This window comes from Balaenoptera ricei, chromosome 6 (assembly GCF_028023285.1).
Source record: "Balaenoptera ricei isolate mBalRic1 chromosome 6, mBalRic1.hap2, whole genome shotgun sequence".
NCBI lineage: Eukaryota > Metazoa > Chordata > Mammalia > Artiodactyla > Balaenopteridae > Balaenoptera > Balaenoptera ricei.
Genome location: NC_082644.1, coordinates 76,111,454 through 76,136,691, shown reverse-complemented (window position 1 = coordinate 76,136,691; position 25,238 = coordinate 76,111,454). Strand labels below are relative to the sequence as shown.

Genomic DNA, 25,238 nt, shown 5'->3' with positions numbered 1-25,238 from the left:
TCTAACTAAACTTCCTAAAACATGCATTTCATCTCTATAAACTATTGGATTTGGTAAGCTAATATTTTTTAAAGTAGCTATAAATTCCATTTAAAACATATTCAATAGTGACTGCAAATAAAATAAGTTTCTTGGAAAGACCTTACACTAATTTCTTTCATTCTTAACATGCGGTAATGGGATCATTAATGTTTCACTGTTAGATCCTAGTATCACAGGATATGAAACTATAAAAAGCCTTCAAATAATCTAGAAGCCAGAAGCTAGACTCCCAGTATTTGATGAAGGAGTGCTCTGCAAAACAGGCAGATGCCTTTTAGAATTAAGATTTAAAATACGGGGAAAAAAAGTAAACTCTTCATAGCCATTCACTTTGCAAAAAGACCAATGTTGAGTTAGATACAGACTGTGGACTTCTCTAACACCAGGCTACACTGCTTCATGTAAAAATGATCTTGGAGGCTTTCTTCAAGTGATAAACTGTCCACATCTGGCTTACCAGATCATTCCTTGATTGAAGATCAGAGCCAGGACATTGCCACTGATGTCAAATTCGGTGTATGAAGGCTAGAGGAGACATTCACTGTATTAGCATCTCAAATGGCAAAAACTGAAAGGCAAGTGTTTCATATTTCTGTATAGGTATGGCTAGACTTGCAACTACTTTCTTGCAGCAGCAATAGCAGAATAATCAATACAATAAATAATTAGTGATAAAATAATAAGGCATCCTTTTTAACACAGTAAGACATTTTTAAATTCTGTCATTCGATGCTGTGGAAGTGTGATGAGACATACGTTCTCATATACTGCTGGTGAAAGTAAAACTTGGAGTAAACTTTTAGAAAACGATTTGACAATACATATGAAAAGTTTTTAAAACTTCATCCTCTTTGACCCTGTAAATTTACTTCTAGAAATTTGTTTTAACAAAATAATCCTAAATGCTAACAAATTTTAAGAAGCAGAGATGAAACGATCTAAATGTCCATCACTGGTTAAGTAAATACAGTTTAACTATGCTATGATATATATTGCAGCTAATTACAATCACTGTTGGAAGGATATTTATATACCCAAGAGAAAACTATGCTCTAATGTTAAACAAAAAATATGTAAACTTATACATTATTTTTTCTACTCAATATGAAACTATGCATAAAGAAAAAAACTTAAAAGTGATCAGCAAAATTAATAGTTGTTATATGTGGGTGATGGATTATGCCTTTATTTTCTTCTTTAAGTTTTGCATATTTAAAATACTTTTTTTTAAAAATGTGAATTTCTTTTACAATAAAAAATATAGAGAGCAATACAATGAAAGTTTAAGAAGTTATTCAACTCATTGTCCAGTGTTCACTCCTAGATGATACCATCCTACTTAGGGCAGCAGCACCAGGCTGTTCTTTGTACACAGGGGACACCAATCGGAACTGAGGTGGGCATCTGTCCTAGGAGGACCCGTCCAGAGGCTTCCTGGTGACACATTAGGCATCTTAGAAAGAAAGCTCTGTCAATGGAGTAATGCTAATTAGCAAAGACAATAAAGCTGGCTCCTATTTAATTTGAGATAGAGAATAATCAATCAGGAAACTGACTAATTGGTAACAAGAGAAAAAGCAAACAGCAAAAAAATATAAAGTGAGGACCATGAAGAGAGAGTAATAGAATGGCAGGACCTGATTACTGCCCCAGATCCTGACATCTGCAGGTGTGGCTTCAGACCACGTGTATCCTCATAATAACTCCCTCCCTAGCACACACACGTACACACAGCACAACGCTCATGCGCGCACACACACACACAAAATCAAACAACCTGAGAGTGCCTCAGTTTTTCTTAAACCCAAGCACCCAAAAATATATTTGTAAGAAGATAGAATAGGTCTCTGATTTGGAGCCCCAACAAATCTTTCACTATTTTTGAACACTCTGCCTCAAGAATTCTTGAATCCAGGCATCAAATTCATCATTTCCCAAAAGGCAACAGTACTCTCCTAGTTAACTGAAAGGTATGGGCCATGTGCCTTGTAACAGATTCAGGGAGTAGATGCCAAGTCTGACATAACAAGAATGGTTAAATAGCAAGATATAATAATAATAATATGGTACATAATGAAAAAATAAATAACCCTATATAAGGAGGACAAAGATGACAGATGATTTCAACAAAAATTCACTCAAGATACTACTAAAGAATATACAAAGTGTTTCACTTAGTTTGCAGATCATCAAGAAGCTTAATGTTCATAAGATGCAAAGAGGTTAGGTTGACAGTTTTTGTTCTAAAATCAACAATGAAAAAAGTGTGGTTTTCATGGAAAATGAGGAAAATGAATTGCTTCTAATCTGGAGAAACGTTAGCTCTGAGTCTTTCCCTTTCCCCAGGAGCACTTTGCTCTGGATCAAGTCCCCTTTTCTCCTGGAGCCCTGCGAGATCACAGAACACATGTGACAAATGCTCAGTCGGTGGTCTGCACCATCTGTGGCCTTGGAACACCTCTTCTCTGTGTCCGTTTAAGAATCAAACCTTCAACCTTGGCCTCTTTAGAAGAGTGTCAGATTTAGCCCACCAAACTAAGGAAAATGAAAAAAATTCAAACTTTTAGAAGTACATTTCTTTTATTCTCACAAGCATACAAACCTCTTAAAGGCCATTTGAGATGAGATATTTTTATAACCAGGTGACCAGAAAAGCACAAAGGACACACTAGGAACCCTTGGTTTCATACTGTGTGTGCAGCAGGGGCAGCTGGAGGAATAAAATCTTTGATGCATAAATTGATTGACCGGATGCAGAGAAAGGGTACCTCCACACTCCCTACTGTGACAAGCGGTTTTGTGATACAGACACTCATCTGGGATTCAGACTCGAGTATGAGACTTTGCCCTGCCATTTCCTCGCTGAGTGAGCTGAGCCAGTCACTAATCAATTCAGGCCTCAGTTTCCTCACAGATAAACTAATGAAATGAACTAGATCAGGGGTTGGTGCATTATGACCCATGAGCCAAATCTGGACCACCATCAATTTTTGTAAATAAAGTTTTTTTAGAATATAGCTACATTCATTCATTTATGTATTGTCTATTGCTGTCTGGGATGAAAACAGGAATGTCATAGTTACAACAGAGACCATATGGCCTGATGCAAGGGAAATCACTTGTTTTCCTCTATGACTACACTCTACTCATGATACTTCTGACACAGATGTATAGGTTCTTCCCCCAAACCAAGCATTTCCCAACTTTCTGTGGATACCATCTCGATGTCCTACAATTTAACTCAATTCTGACACTAACTGTCCAGAGTTGGTACAGATCCCACAGGTTAAGGTCTTAGTGCCACAAGACTGCCCCACACTTTAGACGAAAGCCTCACACTTTAATCGAAAGCTCAGGTTGTCACCTATGCTGACGGATTGGCTGTAAACTGGAGATTCTCACAACTCCCTCCTCAGCTTTGATCATTTGCTAGAGTAGCTCACAGATCTCAGGAAAACAGTTTGTTTACTAGATTACTGGTTTATTATAAAACGATACAACTCAGGAAGAGCCAGATGGAAGAGGTGCATAGGGCAAGGTACGAGGGAAAGGGTACAGAGTTTCCTTGCCTTCTCCAGGTGCACCCTCTTTCTGGCACCTCAATGTGTTCAACAACATGGAAGTTCTCCAAACCTCAGGGTTCAGAGATTCTTATGGAGACTTCATCACAGGGACAAAATCAATCGTTAACTCAGTCTCCAGCCTCTCTGCCCTCCCTGGAGGATGGGGGGATGAGGCTGAAATTTCCAAGCTTCTAATTACGGCCAGGTCTTTCTGCTGACCAGCCCCCAAACTGAAGCTATCCAGGAGCCCACCAAGAGCTGCCTCATTGGAACAAATAATGCTCCTATCACCCACAATATTCCAAGGAATTTAGGAACTCTGCATCAAGAGCCAGGGTTAAAGACCAAATATAAGAACAGAAGATGTTCCTAGCACCACCATTGCTTAGTAAATTACAAAAATTTTAAGCGCTCCAGCCGGGAATTGGAATGAAGACCAAAATATATATTTCTCACTACACCACAATAACATACCTGCAGAAGTGAAAATACTTATTGTGCAATCTTTTACAGAGAAAGTTTGCCTACTTCTGAACTAGATAATTTCTAAGATCCCTTTCTAATCTAAAATCTGTAATTGGTTGACTCAGTTATTAAAGAATTGCTTCTTGGGACTTCCCTGGTGGTGCAGTGGTTAAGACTCCACGCTCCCAATGCAGGGGGCCCGGATTTAATCCTGGTCAGGGAACTAGATCCCACGTGCATGCTGCCACTAAGAGTTTGCATGCCACAACTAAGGAGCCCTCGAGCTGCAACTAAGCAGCCCACGTTCTGCAACTAAGGAGCTGGCGAGCCACAACTAAGGAGCCCGTGAGTCGTAACTAAGGAGCCCGCCTGCCACAACTAAGACCCAGTGCAACCAAATAAATAAATGTTAAAAAAAAAAAATTGCTTCTCGCTAAACACCTTAAAAATGGAATTTATACTCCATTCATTAAACTCAGAAACTCCCACTCTAAAAACGAAACAAATGTAAGAAAGCAAACACACGCACACACACAGGGTATGAAATTCAAGGCTCATTCTTTTAGAGGTGGATTTTTTAAAATATGAGATCATACTATAGTTTCATTTTTTTTAAAAGCCAATACACTAATAATATGAGTGTAAATCAATTTGCAAAGTGTTGCCTCTGAAATATAAAAAGCTTAAAGGTAAATGATGCTTGAGAAAAAACAGGTTTTCTTGTAACCCGAGTTAACAAAATGATTCAAATGGAGTAAGTGTAATAAAGTCCCTAAGGGCTGCTCATACGTAATAAGATTTTTAGGAGCCAGCAACAGAGGAGCCAATTTGGATTTGGGTTGGGGTCCATAATAGTCAAGGAACTAGAAATTTTCTTGCTTTATTTTTAGACATTTGTTTGTGGTGGGCTAGAGTCAGTTATCTACCCAGAAGGAAGACATACGGTGCTCACTGGACTAAAAAGCCTGAGAAAACCCATCCTCTCTCTACAAGTTTAATTATTTGGGGCAAACCGTCAACCTCTGGATATTGCGAAATGCAATTCAGGATCTCAGAGATAATTCTGTCATTGCAATGACCTGCCTGACTTTCGTCACACAAATCTCATTTCCCACAGCTGGAATCACACTGCTTAGAGCTGCAGGCTGGCCTGGCCTGTGGCACTGGGGCAATGGCACTCAAGGGTGGTCCCCAGACCAGAAGCAGCATCAACACTTGGGAACTTTTTAGTAAAGTAAATTCTCAGGCCCTGCCCCAGATCTACTGAATCAGAAACCCTGTGTTTTCATGTGCCTTCAGAGCATTCTGATGTATGCTCAAATTAGAGAACTACTAACCTAGGACAAATCCAACCCTCGTCTACTAGGTTGATTCAGCACCTCAGGGCTTTGCACTATAACCCTAGCTGCCTGCAGATAGACTCTGTCCAGTCCAGCCTATTCTGTCCCTTTGCCCACGTTCTCACACCTTCACTGGATACCCATGACTTCTTACTGATTCCTTATCATGCCATCTTCCTGGACTGCTAAATAGTATCTCATTCCCAGAAAGGGAATATCAGTTTATTTCCTAATTCTATATCCCAGCCCCTCCTGCTAATTCCATTCTACAGCAAGAAACCTGTCTAAGCATTTGACTTACAAATGCTATGGATTGGCTCATGAATTAGTCATGCTTTGGCAGGGTCCTTGAAATTTCTAGGGGTAAGCATTACAGTGAAAATTCAATATGATGGAAATCTGGTTGACAGCTTTGAAGTCAATCAGATGTGGATTTCAGTCCTACCTCCACCACTGACCAGTTATATGTCTTTGAGCAAATTATTAAAAATCTCTAAACCTCAGTTTACTGTAAAGTAGAAAAATATTATCTACCTCATAGCGTTGCTGGTATGGTTACACAGAATAATATATGTAAAGTATTTTGTAGATGTTCTAACACATGGTAAGCTCTACATAAAAATATAATACAGTGTAATAGGATTAGTAATATACTCTGATGGTCTGTGAACCATATGCCTCTTATTTATGGGTAATCTTGCACTCCATCAGATCTCAGGAAAATCTCCCATATTTTCCATTCACATAAATTCAACAAGGAGCACCTTAAAATGTAACTTTAAACAAGGTTTAAACAAGCTGAGGTTTTAATTTGATTGAACATACTCTTACCCCATGCCATGTATTCAATCCATTTCTTCCTGGATACTATTTACCTACTTCATTGACAAATGGCAAGGATGGTGTCAACATAAATTAAAGTGAGAGTTAAAGGCATTCTGTGTTGAACTATTGCAGAAAACCCAGAGTTTACAAGAGGACTGAGGGCGGTTCTGCTGAATCAGGGTGGTTAAAATCCTTTCTGGGAGCAAACCATTCCACTCCCATGAGTCAGTGAACTCTTTAGAAACATTGAGAACTATCTGCTATGCTCAGAGAAGTCTTAGGAAAGATTAACTTACATTACATGGTCTAACAGTCTGCTCCTAGCCAGTAATTTTCCCACCTCAATTCATCTTCATAGGTTTGTTGTGGTAATACTTTGGCCATGAATTTATAACTGGAAAATACACAGAGTCACTTTTAACCCAATTTACTCAGATATAACCAGTGTATAATTCAGTACATTTAACATAATGGCTTTTCCAGAAGGATACTTCATTGTCCTTATTTATTCACTGGCTATATAAACTTAGGCAACTCCAATTCAGACTCTTAATTTTTTATATGTAAAATAAAAGCATTATGACTGATTTTGTCAAAACTCCACCTAACCTTAACATTCAGTGAATCTCTGAATCTAATGCTGGAGTCTGCAGAGTTTAGACTTTATAGAGGTTAGTTATTTTTATAAAAGTGAATGAACTTTTTCAAAAATATCTTCTCTATAACTGAGCAATTCAACCTAGAGAAATTTCTCATAAGGAAATAAGTTTTGCATAAGATTATGATTTATCTATGGAGATATTTATCTACATGGCTATAAATAAATACGATCACAATGTTTAATATAATAACAAAACATTAGGTACAGTCAACTAACAACAAATAAAAAATAACTAATTATTGTACATTCATATGTAGAATGTCACACAGCCATTTAAAAATTATAAAAGACCAGTTAATAACATAGAGAAAAGGTCACTGTTAGGTGAAAAAAAGCAAGTAACTAGTCAATAGGATACATGCCAATATATTTTTATAAAAATCTATAGTACTATATATAAATCTATAGTACTTGTTTATCTACATATAAATAAATACTAATACTCTACAATTCAATTAACTAAGTAATGTCGTGAGTGGTGGGATTACCTGTGATTTTTATTTCCATATTAAGCTTATATTGCCTTTTCCAGATTTTTAAACAATGAACTGGTATTATTTTTAAAGTTCAGAAAAAAAAAATTTTTTTTTTTTGGTGGCAGAAATGAACACATTTTTCTCTTTCATTCCTGAAAGGATTCTTAAAAGTATCTCCTCTGCCCATCTCAGGTTCTCCTTTGCTTCATGACAGGTACTTTCTGGACTCATACTGGCAATTAGTAAGTCCAGAATATCAAAGAAACATTCTCATCAGCCTCTTAGCCTCTAAAACAGCTCCATTTTAGATTTCTGCATCTCTGCCTGCACCACCCATACTTTCCAGCTGCTGGGCCCTGCCTTCCATCAGTCCGTCCACTGAGAATTCTTTCTTCCGTCTCAGTCTTTTGAAATTCTGATCCTCCTTCAAGACTTGACTCAAATGTCTCTTACTCCATCCTGTCTTTGTATTCCTATTGATCTCTCCCACAGTGGTTTCTCCAATGTGCAATTACATTTCCTGCTCTGCGCTGACAACGGGAGCTTGCAGGATTAAAGGGTAGCAAAGGGTGTGAGGAATCGGTGAATGAATGTTCCACCAGAAGAGGGCAGTAATTCCTCAGCTCCAGCCAATTTCTCCAGAGTGAGAATATGGGTCTAATGTTGTCAGGCCTTTCAATACGTCAAGAAAAACAAGAAATCCATATATATAAATTTTTTTTTGGCTGTGTCGGGTCTTAGTTGCAGCATACGGGATCTTTCGTTGCAGCACGTGGTCTCTTCGTTGCAGCACGTGGTGTCTTCGTTGCTGCACGCGGGCTTCTCTCTAGTTGTGGCGTGCAGGTTTTCTCTCTCTAGTTGCGGCGCACAGCCTCCAGAGCGCGTGGGCTCTGTAGTGTGCGGCACGTGGGCTCTCTTGTTGAGGCGTGTGAGCTCAGTAGTTGTGACATGTAGGCTTAGTTGCCCCGCGGCATGGGGGATCTTAGTTGCCTGACCAGGGATCGGACCCGCGTTCCCCGCATTGGAAGGCAGATTCTTTTCCACTGGACCACCAGGGAAGTCCCAAGAAATCCATATTTTTTAAATGTAAAACTCCAAGCTTTAAAATATTAGCTCATAAAAACAAACAAACAAACAAACAAACAAACAAAATACTGCAGACGAGAGAAAAAAATATCTGTCAGCTGAATCTAGCCTGCAGGCCCACGTTTGCAATCTCTCCTTAAGCTTACAGCTTTTACATCTGTGTATCCTCTTATCAGCAGGCACAGAGGTTTGCTCATAATGGTTTGTACCTAGCAGGCACTCAGCTGTGTAAGCTATCCACCTGGTGGGTCAGTGATAATAAGATCCATATCAAAGATCCATCATCCAACCTTAATGTTTTAAAACTTGTTTTGCTGCTGAGCTTCTCTCTGATGAGCCTTCCAAAGGTAACATGGAAGCAAATTCACTCTGTCTGACCTAAAACAGGAACTTGTCTTTTTTCCTGTACTTTGTTCTAACCCAAGAGCACTGCCAGCACTCAATAAATAATAAATTACGGTCATATAATTACAGCTTTTATGCATCCGGGTCATGTTATATTGGCTTCATATTTGAAGCAAAATTTTCTAGCACTTAAGAAGAAAGCAGTTAGGGATAAAAGGCAAACATAAGCCAAGTGATGGTCTAAGAAAGAAATGGCAATTTTTATGTCTGCTTCAGAAGAGCTGAATCAGGCAAGGAAAATAGAAATGAAACCAAGCCAGCTGAATACCTCATAGCAGGGAATGGGAAAGCAACACAAGGGCATTCTGGATCTATAGCATTACCTCACCGTCGTCCACCAAACAGTATGACCTAACTGCTTCTGGCTCCTCCAAGAAACACTTTCAGTGAGAGAGACAGATGACCTAATAAAAGGTACAATCTCAAAGTCAGGTAGCCAGGTAGAGGATCTAGCCTGGAGTCTTGAAAACAGTTCTGAACGTAGGACTTGTCCAGAAACTAGAGGGCATGAGACAGGAGGAAGCCCAGCAGGGAAGGATATCCCTTCACTGGTTAGAAGAGAAACATCATTAGCTCAAGAATACTAGGGCAGAATTGATTCCAGGGCACATCCCTGGAAGCAGGCAGAGTTCTGTCAGTAGACGGCGTTGCCTTGATGGTGCTAGGATGTGGAGGTTCAACACAGAGTCAGCCAGTGCAGCCAGCCAACATAACACCTGCCATGTGACAAGCACAGCCCTAAGCATGAGGTCAAGGCCTCTGTTTTCAGAGAGCTTTCATTGCAACAGAGGGAGACAGATAATAAGCACGTTCGAAAAAGGAGATGTCAAATAGTTATACATCGTATAAAGAAAATAAAACTGTGCTGAAAGAGAGAGTGCCTGATGGGCCACCTTAGATTGCAAGGTCAGAGAAAAGCTCAAAGGAGGTGACATATTAGGTGAGTCCTTAATGACAAGAATCAGCCCTGGCAAATTCTAGGAACCTGCACCCCTAGAGGGAAGAACAATTGGGGCAGATGCAAGGAGCATCTTGTGTTTGAGCATAAGAAAGACTCCCAGTGTTTGTGGACTTTGCAAAGCAAGAGTGAAAGTGGTAGGAGATGAGCTCAGAGAGAAAAAAAGAAGCAGATCACACAGGGTATCGATGGCCTTGGACGGGGATTTGGAATTCATTCTAAATACTTAGAAGCCACTGGAAATACTTGAGCAAATAAGCATCAATACTATCAACTCCTCAGGTCCTATCTTTCCCAAGATGACAGTTTCATTTGCAAAAGGCGGACAGAGAGATGTGTGCTTTGCTGCCGCTCTCAAACTTTGTGGGGGGACCTGGGGTTGAGCATAGTGGGGGGCTGGTGATGGAATCAACACCAGTGGGGCTCAGAAAAACCGGTGCTGTTGTTGTGGGGAAGGAAATCAACTTGCCAGAATTCTACTCCACCAGTTGCCAGAGCCCTATCAGTACCCTGGGCCTTTCAGAGCCCCCTGCTTGTGTCTCTGCTGAGCTCTCATTAGACTGTGAGCTTTATGAAGCAAGCAGCGTATTCATTGACTCCTTTGTCCCCCCAGCGTACTGCACAGTGATGCACTTGATAAGTGTCCAGCAGTTGATCAGTAGAATTCAAAGCAAACAGAAAATGTGCAGTTGATACTACTCATCTTGCCCTGCTTCTAGAAATGCCAGCAAGCTTCATGGGGAGGGAGCTGACTATGGGCCCAAGATTTATTGAGTTCACCATTTTAACAGATAGGTTGAAGTCTGCTGCTTTAGCCATCTGTAATTTTACTAGAATCTATTTTTGCTAGACTATTGCAAGCCATGAGACTCAAGTCTGACCCCCTTCTGAATTAAAACTATACTCATTGGTCTTCATTTATTGACATCTAAAAGACAATCCCACCTCCTAAATTCTTCTTCTTGCATGGTATACGTAAATGACTAAGCACAAAGGAATAATCTGATAAGAGAAAAATGAATATCACACTTACATATCCATATTCCAAATCCCAGCACCAGCAGTAATTGCAAAACCTCACAAAACATGCTCGGAGAAAATCCCCAATGAGAATTGTGACATAGGTGGTCAGAACATCAGAAACGGTCAGCCGCACAAATTCCTGTTGAGATATTATTTGTATTAAAAGGAGCATTTCTCCCTTCAAATGGTCCTAATGTTAACATTGAATTTGTCATGCTTTCTAAATAGTATTAACTTGAAAACTGCAACTAATGGTAAAGAAACTAGTTAGGCATATCTAGCAAGTAAAAAATGTTTCACCCCTATTTTATTAGTCTAAAAATAATTATTTCCTGCGCCAAAACCACTGTATCAGAAGTCTTCCTACTGAGAAACTTTTATAAGCATGACACGAGAACACAAAACAGGAAAATAATGACAACACAGAAGTTTAAAACTTGAATCTGGCAAACAGCAGATAATAAAATAAATAAAATAAATTTATTTATAAAATAAATTTTTTATTTATAAAATTAAAAGACAAGCTTGGAAAAAGTACTTGTAGCTTATATGATGGAGAACTAGTTCTTCTAACACATTAAAAACTTTTACAAATCAGTACAATAGATGGGCAATTCAATAAGGAAAAAAATGGCAAATGGCACAAATAAGAAAGAAGAAAATATACAGTTAATTAAAACATTCAAAAATACTTAAATCCCACATTATAAAAATACAATTAAAACAATGAGTTGTTGCTCCACAGAGTGATAAATATTTTAAAATCCATGCTTTTCCATATTGGTGAGAGTGTGGTAAAATAGGCACTGTTGTAAACTGACAGAAGGGAAAGTTAGACTGGTGCAACATTTGTGGGGGGGGAGGGGAACGTTTGTGAAGATCCATCACATTTTAAAGTGTGTGGAATTTGATTAGGAAAATCCACTTCTAGAAATGTATCCTATGGCGGTATTAGCACAAATGTCCAAATCTATACATATAATTATGAAAGCATTGTTTCTCCCAAATCAAAATTGGAAGCAATTCAAATATACTCAAGAGGAAATTAATTAAATAAAAATGGGTGTCCACACCACAGAATATTGTGAGTTCTTAAACAAAGTGTTATTGTGATTATGGCTGCACAACAATGTGAACATATACCAAAAACCACTGAATTGTGTACTTTAAATGGGTGAGATGTTTGGTATGTGAACTATATCTCAATAAATTTGCTTAAAAAGTCCTCAAATGCTATGCTCTGATAAGAAATGGATTGTTAAAAATTTACAAAATAGGATATGTAGCATGAACCCACTTGTTAACAAAAAATCCTACGCATATATACATGCATGTATATATGTATATGCATAACATGTATATGTATAGAAAAGGTCTGGAAAATTACAAACTTTTTACCTCAGTGGTGTGGACTTGAAGTTACGTGCAAAATGTGTATGTTGTGGGTTAGAGGGGAAGTTCACTATTTCCTCATGGAACTTATAACAATAGGCAATAAATATAAGAGTAGACATATAATTATAAATTTTCATTATGATCGTTCTCTTCTGCTCTTTCCTTTCTGCTCCTTCCCAATAATTCGTGCCCTAAGATTGAAGACACGGAATATCTAATAAGACATATTTTTCCAGAAATACAGTGTTCTTCTATAATAAAAGAAGTCTTCTGGTTTTTATTTCCAGCTACCTATATAATCTCACCTCTAAAATAACTAGTGAGAAAGAATTACATCATAGGGCAAGGCCCATTTGACTAGCAGTTATCTGGTTAATTTCCAGTCCCATACTTCAGAGCAGTGCTTCCTAAACTCCAAGTAGTCGTGTACCACCTTCACGATTCTTGCCATGTCCAAGTACCATCTGAAATATTATTTACCTAATATTTCTTCTAACTTTAATATACTTTATTTTTAGAATATAACTCCTACTATTGTAAATAGAAGGTGTATAACATCCACCATAAACAGTAGTTAACTATAATATAAATATATTAAAAGCTAAAAAAAATATACTGAAAACTTTAAACTATAAATGTAAAAAAATTATCTTGGCATTAGTTCCCATCAAAAGTAGTGCCTGTGAGCCAGTAGTATATTTTGGGAAGTGCTATCAAAGAACAGGAGTGGAGATGGAAAAGAATGAAACAGGAAAGGAGAGAAAGAAAACCTTTACCCAAGAGAGTGTTAAAAGCTGTCACTACTGGGGCAACTGGGTCTTGATTCTTCTGGGGACCCGCTGAGTAGCCATATAGAATAAATCTCAGATCTGTCCACCCAAGAGACAGAAGAGGGGAGTATTGATCCACCAGCTCCCATTCCCATCAGTCAGGGATGGCCCCATGTGGTATTAACGTCTCACTTGGTGACAGCAGAGAACCAGGGTAAAGGTGAGAATCTGTATACAACTCAGTTGAGATACTGTCTTGTAACAGCTGCATGCAGTCATTTGCTGCAGCAACAGCTGGAGTACAAAGGTGAGTGTGAGGTTTCTGCATAATCCATGTGTCTGTATAATCTGATTCCTGTCTAGCTCTTCATATTTTTCTTTGTCTTCTCTACTCCAGTCCCACTGGCTTTCTTTCATACCCTCAAACTCCATACCTCTTTAGGCCATAGGGTCTTTACATGTGGTCTTCATGCTACTCAATCTTACTTCACCTCTTGACTCAGTTTACACCAACTAATACGCATCACTACAGCATCACTAACTTAGGGAAGTCCCTCACCTCGATGACTAGGGGCAAGCTTCTCTGACTGCATGCATTGCATTCTTGTAGTGCTTTGTTGCCATTGTAAATTTGCAAATGTTGTATAATTATTTAATTAATGGCTTTGTTCCCAAGAGATTGTAATTGTCACAAGGGCAGAGACCAGGTCCACCTTTGTTCCGCATTGCACCTCCAGTATCTAGCACAACACCTGACACTTAGCCTGCACTCAATAAATATGGAGTGAGCGATTGAGTGATAGTAAATTCCTGCGGTTATCTCTGAACATAACTTTTCTCTTCCCTACTCTTATTCTCCTTTTCATTCCCCAGGCAATTTGAGTTCAGATTCTAATAACTAGCATGAATTAGAAGTAGGCTGTGAGGGATATTTTTAGGTTTCCACCACCAGGTTGGGAAGACTTCCTCAGTGAGAAAATATTTCAGAGTGGCTTTGAAGTCCTCCACATCCTCCTAAGCACCCTCATCCCAATGGTTGAAATACAATATTTTTCCTAAGCAATGTCCTAACTTTCACATAAAATAGCAGAAGAGGATTCAAACATTATATTAAAATGTAAAAATATTTATTAACATACCATAGAAGGGATACACTGCTTTATAAGAAAGGAAATTCCAAAACTGGTGGTCCAGCCCACCAAGGGAACATCAACCAATTCCAGATCCTAGTGTGCTAGGATGGGAGCAAGGCCTCCACACAGGCCTTCTGCAGAACACTGCACTCCACACCTCACACTTTACTCTCCTGACATGTATTTGATCAGCAAACCTAAGAGGCTCATTAGCAAGTCAAGGGAAAATAATAGAGACGGGGCATCACAAAGGGCCACAGACAGCAGATATTCCATGGCAGGAGTCTGGGAGTATGTGTTGATGCTAATTATGTTTCTGGAGGACGGTTCAGCACTATGCAGAAGGACACAAACTCTAATCAGACTTTGTAGGTAAAATCTGGGCTCCTTTCATTGACTTTCTTTAAGGTCTCGAGCAAATTATTTTACCTTTCTAAGTCATAGTCTCCTCATCTATAAAATGGGGATAATGATATAACTTATCTCAGAGGGTAATTTAAAAATTCAAGGAGGTAATGCTTGGCACACAAGAAGCATTCGATAAATGTGAGCTATTACTGTCACTGTTGTCTTCTTCCTCTCCTTTGCCAAAATGCAGACCTAAGTATATAGCTTCAAAGAGCGGTCTCCCAAGAATGGCTCTGCTGCCTACCTATCAAATGTCACTGGAGATGAGACTAAGTGACTACATCTTGAGATTCCCTGGAGAGATAAAGGAGCCACCAAATTCCTATATTCAAATTCAAAGAGAGATCAAGTCCCACAGTATCCTTGAGGAAAAACAGAGCAGAGGGCATCCATGGAGAAGAAGAGAAAATATCTGGAATGTTCTCATAGAACAATGAACAAGTCTTTGGGGGTATATCTCCAACATTCCATGCAAAGCAGCTGCCTTTTACTATTTCTTCTGGAATCACTTTGTTTTAAAAGTGGGTAAAATAAATGTTTCAGAACCACAGCCCTTCCCTCCTGCCGCTCCTGCAGACTTTCCCACAAGCGCTGAATGTTCATTTAGAGAAGGGAAGGCGAAAGAGAAAAGGGAAACCCAACTGCAAATGGCAGTAAGAAAAGATGATGAAGCAAGGAAAACCACTAGAGACAGGATTTAAAAAAAAAAAAAAAAAAAGGACAAGATAAGCAGCATGGTACAAGGGCTCCCAAGAAGAAGAATTAAATAATTTTTTTTTAATTTTAATTCAGTGTGTGTGGGAGCATCCCAGAAGCTTCTGCATAATCAGAAAATAAGTATTCTAGATTGCATGACGTTCATGTCTAATTAATTGCTGCCTCTGCCTCAGAAGTGAGCAGCTTCCACCTTATTCTTTACAGTTAGTTCTATTAATCTTTTTTTTAAATTTTTATTAGTGAAATATTACTCAACACAATTTAATCTGCTATAATTTTATTTTATTTGTTTATTTATTTTTGGCTGTGTTGGGTCTTTGTTGCTGTGTGTGGGCTTTCTCTAGTTGCAGGGAGCAGGGGCTTCTCTTGTTGCAGAGCACAGGCTCTAGGTGCACGGGCGTCAGTAGTTGCAGCATGCGGGCTCAGTAGTTGTGGCACATGGGCCCTAGAGTATGCGGGCTTCAGTAGTTATGGCACGCAGGTTCAGTAGTTGTGGCGCAGGCTCTAGAGCACAGGCTCAGCAGCTGTGGCACACGGGCCCAGTTGCTCCGCAGCATGTGGGATCCTCCCAGACCAGGGATCGAACCCGTGTACCCGGCATTGGCAGGAGGATTCTTAACCACTGCACCACCAGGGAAGCCCCAGTTCTATTAATCTTGTTTAACAGGTGTTTGCCTGGTAAAGGGTAGGTTGCTTAGCCCTCATGCCAGTCTGCATTCTGGGATGTACATAAGAGAATATCTCAAACTCTTTGAGTTTGTGAAAACTACACTTTATATTTTTTCACTTCTCTCAACTCTTGCTGAAGATTTAGGGAGCAGCCTAGATGTGATAAAACAGACTTGTGTTAAGTGCCGTGACCAGATTTTGCTTCAAGGAGTTTTAAAACATGGAAACCCATATACTCCTATGTATTCACTTCCTATTGCTGCTGTAAGAAATTACCACAAAATTAGTGGCTTAAAACAACATAAACATAAACTGTTCTGGAGTTCAGAAGCCTAAAATCAAGGTGCAGGCATCAGGGCGAAATCTGTGTCCTTGCCTTTTCCAGCTTCCAGAGGCCACCTGCATTCCTTGGCTCATCGACCCCTTCCTCCACCTTTAAAGCGCATCTCTCCAACCTCTGGTTCCACTGCCACAGCCAGTTTTTCTGACTGACTCGTCTCCCATTTATAAGTATGTGTGATTTTGTTAGGCTCACCCGCATAATCCAAGATATTTTTCCTATCCCCAGATCTTTAACTTAATCACATTGGTAAAGTCCATTTTACTATGTAAGGTAACATATTCACAGTTTCCAGGGATTAGAACATGGACGTTTTTGAGGGGTTATTATTCTGTCTACCACACTGTGTATCACAAGCATCTCTCTACCAAGTGCAGGCAGGTTTCATTTCATTTATTATTGCATACATAGTATGTTCCTGTAAACGTGTATGAAATGTGCATGTCTGAAAATCAAGTATTTAATAACATGTAACTGGAAAGGGAAGGGTTTATCTGGTCCCTAAAAGCCTAAAAAATAAAATAGAATCCTTACTTATATCATACATTTTGGACTTGGTCTTCAGTGATGTCTGTCTAGCATTATATACATTTTCCTTACTTTTTCACACAATTGAAATCACAGATGAGTGGCTTAAGTCAGATGAGTATCTGAAGCTGAGGACATCTAATGATATCTGTATTTGTTTAAATTAGTTTCATAAGACTAATGCTAACTTTCAATTTTCCATTTATCTTACAAAAAAATAAGTACACAGTAAAAAATTATTTCAAATAATTTCCCAAAGACCACATTACTGCTGAAACTGAACTGTTGTCTGACAGACAGAAGCACTATGACATATTTTAAAATGTCTGTCAATCAAGGATGAACCAAAGTCCAAAATCAGTTTATGAAGTGCACATGAGGAATGTCAATTCTAATGAGATAAAATTAAAGGCTTTTCAAAATATAAATTGGATTTGTATAGAAATAAAAGACCTGAAGTAGGTTTTTTGTTTTTGTTTGGTTTGGTTTCCCTTTATTGAACAGAAAGCCATATGAAACATTATCTCTTTTATCTGCTAAAATACCACTAGTCTTGGACTGGGGTCATTTATACAGTCATCTGAAAACAACAAACCTAAAATAGTATTTCCTTTCATGCTTAAGGGGCAATTATTTGACAAAAATTAACATTATTGAAATGAGTATTAGTGTATGCTCCCAAAAGAATCTTTTCTTTTTTTATGGAAAAAAGGTAACACTAACTAGAGTTCCACTTAAATATTTACTTGGGTTGTATCTAAATCTGGGTGTTTTATTATAACACAGATAGATAGTAAACGTTTCCTCAGACCATTTTAAAATATCCTTCCTGGGCTTCCCTGGTGGCGCAGTGGTTGAGAGTCTGCCTGCCGGTGCGGGGGACACGGGTTCGAGCCCTGGTCTGGGAGGATCCCACATGCCGCGGAGCGACTGGGCCCGTGAGCCACAATTGCTGAGCCTGCGCATCTGGAGCCTGTGCTCTGCAACAAGAGAGGCCGCGATAGTGAGAGGCCCGAGCACCGCGATGAGGAGTGGCCCCCACTCGCCGCAACTAGAGAGAGCCCTCGCACAGAAATGAAGAACAAACACAGCCATAAATAAATAAATTTAAAAAAAAATATCCTTCCTTTACATGCAACTGTAAAAGGGGTGTAAATGTACTACTTACCTGAATGGATGCATGTGAGGACTACAAGAGATAATATATATGAAATTCACAGCCAGCATATGGTGAACAGTCAATAAGTCTCAGCTATTTTCATTAATAAGCAATAAAAAACAGGCCACGCTTATGGAAGAAATAGTGACCCTGCTCTTTTTTAATCCATTAACTGTTATGCACTTCTGTTTGTGACATTACCTGCCCCACCATCGTTTCCCAGCAGGGTCCTCGAGGTACATCTGCAGGGTGCACAAAAAAGGGTGGCCCAGTGGTATTTCCAGTGAGTGATGCATTGTAGGCCTTGATCATGTTGGCTTCCCATAGGGTAATATTGGCCTTTACTAGCTTCTCCTCTTCAATCTAGAAAGCAGAGTAATGGAAACAAAAATGAAGACAACAGAGATTTCAAAGGCATTTCTGGCAATCTTGAGACTGGGAATCTAACAACATGCTGATGGCAAGGACAATCCAGACACATGATTTACCTTGTTGTTAATCTCATCCATCAAGGCAAGAATAAATACATACAAGTTGCCTAAAAGAAGAGCAAAAATGCGTCCCAGGAGCCATTTCAGAGCGATGAGGGGATGGTAGTCTTCCAATTCAGCAAATAAGTCAAACAATGTTGGACAGAACATCCCCAGGAGGGACATGACCATGTTCATCTACAAGAAGACACAAGGGGTGAACGAAGTTAATGGTGTTTAAAAATTATTATTGCTTTCCTCCAAATTTGCAAGATGCTAGCTAGATTCCTTTGATATTTTATAAGACTAAAATTATTTCATGCATTTTTAAAATTTGATCTTATTAAAACAAGAGACAATATTCAACTCATATTTTCAAGATGTACATGTGCGTGAGCTTGTGGACGTGCCAGTAATAATAGTGTTTCCTAGTATAATGAGGGATGCGATTTACATTACTTTCTATGAAGAGAACACTTAACTGTTATACATGGTAACTGATTCTGCACTTAACAAGATTTCCAAAGGAAATGGAAAATGATCTGCTTGAGGAATGAGGTCCAAACTGGAAATACTAATTTGGCAATCATCAGCACATGGGCTAGTTTAATCAGTTAGAATGAATGAATTCCTTGAGATGGGCCCAGGACTAAATACTGAGTTTGCAGGAATGCAAACTATAAGGGGCAAAAAAAAAAAAAAAAAAAGAAAGAAAGAAAGAAAATGGAATCGACTTTATCAAAGAAAACAGAAAGAACGTTCAGAAAAAACAAAAGGAGAATACATGGCATAATGTCATCAAAGCCAAGGCAGAAAAGTTTCAAAAATGAAGAACTGGCTCATAATGCCAAAGGTAAGAGAATTATGAAAGAGAGAAAGAGAGAGAGAATGAAAATATGACAAGCTGGAAATTTGTGGCCCTTATCTCCAGATTGATTGGTGCACTTATGATTATATTATTAGGCTAAATTAAGTCAAGGAAAAGAATACAGAGCATGTACTACTTTTATAATGGGGGAAAAAAACCCTTTAAATAAAGTTTTAAAAAAGGTTCCAGGTGACTCTGGCAATGTCTTTGCCTGAATACTTGGCTCAAACTGTCACTGTTGAACATTTCCCATTTCCCCCTGGTAGACTCCATGTTTTGAATGATTAGAACTACCAAACTATATTTAGAAAATAATTGTCAATATGTTTTTCCCTTTTGACTAAGAACATTGTATAAGTATGACCAGCAGGAGCTAAAAGTCAGCATGACATAATATAAAATCAGCATGATATAATTTCAGCCTAAAGTAAAAACTTGGCAGAGCTATGCAATCTTATATAAGGTAAATTTAAATTCTGTTTCATCAAGTTTGTAAAGTTTCTCATGAATCCCCATTATTACCTTTGTTGGCCCCTAGGAATCAGAGGTCCCCTAAGATGGATATTAAACATGTACTTACAAAGAGTGACCCTTTTGATGATAATCAATTATCCCTCCTTTTCTGTGGTTTATTAATACAAAAATATGATCAGTACAAACCACGGACCAAAGTGGCATGATAATTTTGCCTATAAATGCTATCATAACTGCAAGGATAATTTTGAAAGCAAACTTAGTAATGCTTTAAGGTTCCCCTTTGTTTTCAATAAGTAAAATAACTCCATCTAATGACTCTCTGTTTTACAGGTTTTCATGAAATGTCTATGTCATCATAGTCTCTTAAATGTATGGTCTCCCATCTTCAGTGTTACTGCTTCTGAGATACCTAGAAAGTTTTTGTTTGGAGCCTTTTGTTGTAAGTAGGTTATACCATTTTCTGTGCAAGATTTTTCTAGGAAATTCTATGCATATGAAGACTTCATAATCTGTTTGGTTTACAAGACTCTGCAGAAGTTTCAGTATGGGAAATCTACACTTCCCACCGCCTAAATCTCCACACACTGAAAATGCCCAAGTTCAAAATGATGCCACATTGTATTCTAGAACATTTTATGAAAGGGAACAGACCCAAGAAACAACACATGACCAGTGATTTCCTGATTCTAAATATCTACCTCTGACCTCTTTTCTTGGACCTGCTAAATGGCAGATACCCTGAAGACAAATCGCAATCATAATATTTAATTCCTGTCAAAGAGCTGGCCTTCCTCATTTGAATAGCATTTGGAGGGGGAGGTAATAGGGTAAGGAGAGGAGGTGGAGCAGTTAGGCTGCTAGTGAAAAACAGAGAGAGGCCCAGTCTTGCCCAAAGTGGGGGAGGCAATCTGAATGTTTCCAGTGAAATAAACATAAGAACCCAGGGCTTTATCATTGCTGCTTCAAAGAATTCAGGGGACAATTGGATCTTTCAAAGATAGATGCAGGATCTACAGAGAAAGCAACATAGGGTCATGGAAAGAGTGTTGAGCTTGAAATAAAGATTCCTAAATTTTAACTCTCATTGTTCTCCATGGTTCTGAGACCATGAACACATCACCTAATCTGAGATTCATTATCTCTGTCTATAAAACGTACTGGTTGGAATATGTGCTCTAATCTCTCTTCCAACTCTACCTTTCCCTAATGTCACAAAGTGAAAAACAGACAGTAGACAGATTTAGAGGTAAGGTTGGAATAGGGACATGTGTGCCGAGGTTGGTTCACTCTCAGGTCAGGATGACAGAGATAGGTAGAGTGGCCGTATTTCATGTCCCAACACTGAAGCACAACCCACAAAATCTCAAATGTCAGATTCTAAGCACATAAAAAGCATGCAGAGACGAACTTCATTTTTTTCCCACCACCCAAGGGTGTCAGGATCTTGCTGCGCAAATTCCTGGGATCGCTTCACAGCCCAAAAGATGAGGTATCCACTCCCGCCAAGTGTTAGAAACACGAAGAAGTTAGCGAGAAACCTCAGGAATCTGATCAAGTGGACGTTTTCTTCTACTTGGGCTGCTCTTTCTTCTATTATAGCTTCCTGTACCCAGGCAAAACAGAAAAAAAAAAGAAATATTTGAGCTACAAAAAGTATCATGAACTCAGAAATTATTTCTGCAAACATCAGAAAGTGAGGAATGAAAATGTAAACTGAATCTGGGATTCCACAAACCAGGTGAATATTGCCAGCAAGTGAGAAAAAGTAAGAGAAAGAAGGAAGAATTCTTACAAACAAACTCTGGTTGACCTAATATTTACTAAGATAGTCTTCATTCTAAAGTCTCTTCTAGTACGGTTTTTTAAAACAACTACAAAATAATCCTTTAGAGTCATTTAAAATATTGGGCTAAAGTATTCCTGTAAATAATTAGCGAGCATTGTTCTATTATTTGAAATATCTGATTCTGATTACTAATGATTGGCTGTTTCAAGCCAATGGCATTGTTTTATTACCAAATTTAGAGAGAAGTAGTGCTGTCATGGGTCATCAATCATTTTCCAGTCATAATCAGAACCCTGCCCAGATCCTGGTAGGAAGAAATGATGAGTTAATCTTTCTTTTAATTGTCAAGATACTTTACTACCTAGACCATTTGGAACGGCTCCAATTTTACTCTTAGAAATACCAAGAAAAGGCTCTTGAAGTTGGTGTCTTTACCTTAAAGTTCATCGTGATAGAATTGAACTTGTTGTCTGCTGTTTCAGGATTGCCAATCAGATAGTCCCAGCTGGTGAACACCTTCCAGCTGAAGTTGAAAGTGTTGTCGTCACCACCTCCATCATCACCAATATTTTTGGTCATCCTATACAAACAGGAAGTTTAATCCAGCAGCCAGAATACAAGCAGAAAGGGAGAGGTTAGGGAATAGCAAAACATCATAATTATAGGGAAATTGGAAAAGCAATATCTAAAAGACATATACTTTCAAACAAGTTTGTTCTAATAACCAGAAAATAAAAGTTTATTTAAAAAATGTTTTTTGTTTTAATTTTTTAAGCTGTTCATTTTCCAGGCCTTCAAGATTAAGACTACTAACCATTGATGATTTTAACAATTAAACAGGTTATATAAAATTACGTATTTTTTATTTGTTTTCCTAAACTGTTTTCCTAGGGTCATATACTAGGCTCTGAAACTTTTGTGGGATAAGGATCTCTTTAGAAATCTGATGAAAACCACCAGGACCCTCATCAGGAAAAACATATGTATAGACTCTTAAACTGTTGTACACAATTTTCGTTGGTTTCCAGACCCCGTGAAGCCTAGGGATGGATTAACCCAGGTAGGATCAGGAAACTCCTTCACAGATTCCAATTCCCCTTAGAATCTCCTTCCAAAGAGTGATTACACTGAATGCATGGAATTTTTCCATACTCGACAACTCTTGACCAAAAATCAAGATTTTTATACAATTTTAATAGCAAGTGGTTACATATATTCTAATCAGTGATGTTTTAATTTTTTTTTTTTTCTTTTTTTTGCTTGGGCAGTTTAAAGTACATTTACTTACTTCAGCGGTTAAAGATCTATATTCCACTTACTCCATTTCCTTTTTTTCCCCTACCACTATAAAGAGCAAAATTAAAATTTTATATGATATATATTATAAAATGGTCCCATAAGGTTTTAGTTTTTTAAATATTGCAGTGATATGGAACTGAAAAAAGAAAGGAGTACAATGACATAAGCTGACAATGTAGTCTGGCAGGTATCTCTAAGGTCATCTAAATTCCCTCACTGTTTAGTCCTATTCCTTACAGAGGTTTATATATTTCGGATGGGCTAACGTGTTTGAAAAACAACCAAAAATAATTATTCCTTACATCAATCTACCACTTTACCCTTTGCAAATGGTATTGATGTGTATTATCATATTTGTCCTTCTCAAAAACTTAACAAGAAGTCACAGTAGTTAATATTATTCTCTTTTTACAGTTGGGGAAGCTGAAGGATAAAATTATGAAGTGATTTGCTGGCCATTATACAGAAGTAAACCACAGGGGTGGGTCAAGGGCTTAGGTTTTCTGACTTCACTCTGGTACCCAAGCTAGGACACCATGAGATATGTTGAACCATACAAAGTACCTTTTTGTAGGTCAAAAAGGGTTGAAATCAAACATTTCCAATGGTTTAACCTAGGGAGAAAATGATTTTTTTGATTAAGATGCCATCACTACTTTTTGCACTGTCACTGAGCAAAGGGCAGGGCCTCAAGTAAAACTGACCACTTGACAGATAAGTCTTGAATGGAGCTTTATCACAGGCAAGATTCTGTAGCTGTAGACAGCCTTCCAGAGAAGGGAGCTCTAGCCAGACAAGCAAACAGGGAACATCTAGCATGTGGGAATTGACAAGAAAGGGAGTGAAATACTAAAAGGAGTAAGGAAGGATATTGAAGACAACCTCTGCTAACAACACATTTTTACTAAGCGATGGCCCTGATAGCTATAAAATATTTCATGTACAGCTCCATTCCTTGTCTGTAGAGAAAAAAAGTGTACATACTTAAACAAAAATTCCTCCTTTTTCAAGGGGGTTATATTTTTGAACAACTATATCTTTGAGAAACTACCTCAACATATAATTTGCAAGGAATGAAGGAAGGAAAGAGTGGAGGAAGGAAGGGTGACCAACGGTCTTGCTTTGCCAGGGACTGAGTAGGTTTCCAGGGCACAAGACTTTCAATGCTAAAGCCAGGAGATTCCTGGGTCAACAAAGTTAGTCAACCTAACTTAAAACCTCAAAGTGCTTTCTTGGATATCTATCTAATTTTCCTTCCAATTTCCCTATTAATTAATCAAGTATAGATATTTGCTTCCCTTTTATGGATGAGGATGCTGAAAACAAAGAATATGGGCAAGAGGACAAAGTCCACCAGTTGCCTAGTTGATTTCAGTATTCAGTTTTAGTTTCCCTTGATTTGAGTCATGTATCCCATAAAGCCACTCATGTTTATTCCAAGAATGTGTTTGTTTGGGGCGAGTGGTGGGGGAAAGAGATGATATAGGATTCTGAACAATCATTTATATCTCATCAGTTGTTCTTCTACCAAGCCTTGCCCCCAGGGCGAGGAGTGGGGTAGGAGTCATAAATCGTTTTGGAATTGTCTTGCCATATAGGCCAGTGAGCTTAAACTACTTGCCAATCTGGTAATGAACAACCAAAGGTCCCCTGCCAGAGGGAGGGACCAAAATCAGGCTGGTTTGGGTGGCATAACATGGATGACTTTGAGGGGGAAAATGTAGAATTTGTGCCCTACAGCTATCCTAAATGGCATCTTTGAGCTAACAGGAAAAGCTGCCATTTCCTGTAGAGCTGCACTAGCTAATAAGTTTGCCACCAGCAATATGTGGTTACTGAGCACTTGAAATGCAACTAGTGTGAAATATACATAAGATTTCAAAGACTTAGTACCAAAAAAAGACAGAGAATATCTCAATAATAATTTTAGATTGATTATATGTTGAAGGAATACTTTTGATATATTGAGTTAAATAAAATATATTATTAAAATATATTCCACCTATGTATTTGTTTAATATAGTTACTGGAATATTTTAAATTATATGTACCTTGTCTTATAGCTCTTTGCATAATGCTGTTCTAGATGCTTTACACTCATCTGCCAGAAAATTATTATAATAAATGTGCAAATCTATTAATGTATAACTACATAACCATATGTGACTACCCTACTGCTGGCGCTATCATATGACCTCAATTCCTACCATGTTGGCTTTGTTTGGTTTTTCAATAAGCCTATGAATTACAATCCTAATAAAACAGTCAACATTTGTCAATCACCGTATGCCAGCCATGTTCTAAGTGTTTGTATGTACTGACTCATTTTGGCCTCATAGCCATCCTAACATCAAGGTGTTATTACAACTCTATTA

At 38.3% G+C, this 25,238-nt stretch overlaps 1 protein-coding gene across 16 annotated transcripts in view; it reads right to left on the bottom strand.

Moving 5' to 3' along the window:
• TMC1 (transmembrane channel like 1) overlaps positions 1 to 25,238 on the bottom strand; it is a 395,885-nt gene that overhangs the window by 21,617 nt on the left and 349,030 nt on the right. For 15 of the 16 annotated variants that reach the window (XR_009503683.1, XM_059924903.1, XM_059924912.1 and 12 more), the window contains 6 exons: positions 22,000 to 22,144; positions 21,187 to 21,381; positions 18,452 to 18,631; positions 18,165 to 18,326; positions 10,855 to 10,983; positions 500 to 567 (listed from right to left, as the gene is read on the bottom strand). Coding sequence is in view for 15 of the 16 variants with exons in the window: in XM_059924903.1 (XP_059780886.1) it covers positions 500 to 567; positions 10,855 to 10,983; positions 18,165 to 18,326; positions 18,452 to 18,631; positions 21,187 to 21,381; positions 22,000 to 22,144 (879 nt within the window). In the remaining variant the exon portion in view is untranslated. The remainder of the gene's footprint in view (positions 1 to 499; positions 568 to 10,854; positions 10,984 to 18,164; positions 18,327 to 18,451; positions 18,632 to 21,186; positions 21,382 to 21,999; positions 22,145 to 25,238) is intronic. The other variant, XM_059924916.1, reaches the window with a different exon arrangement.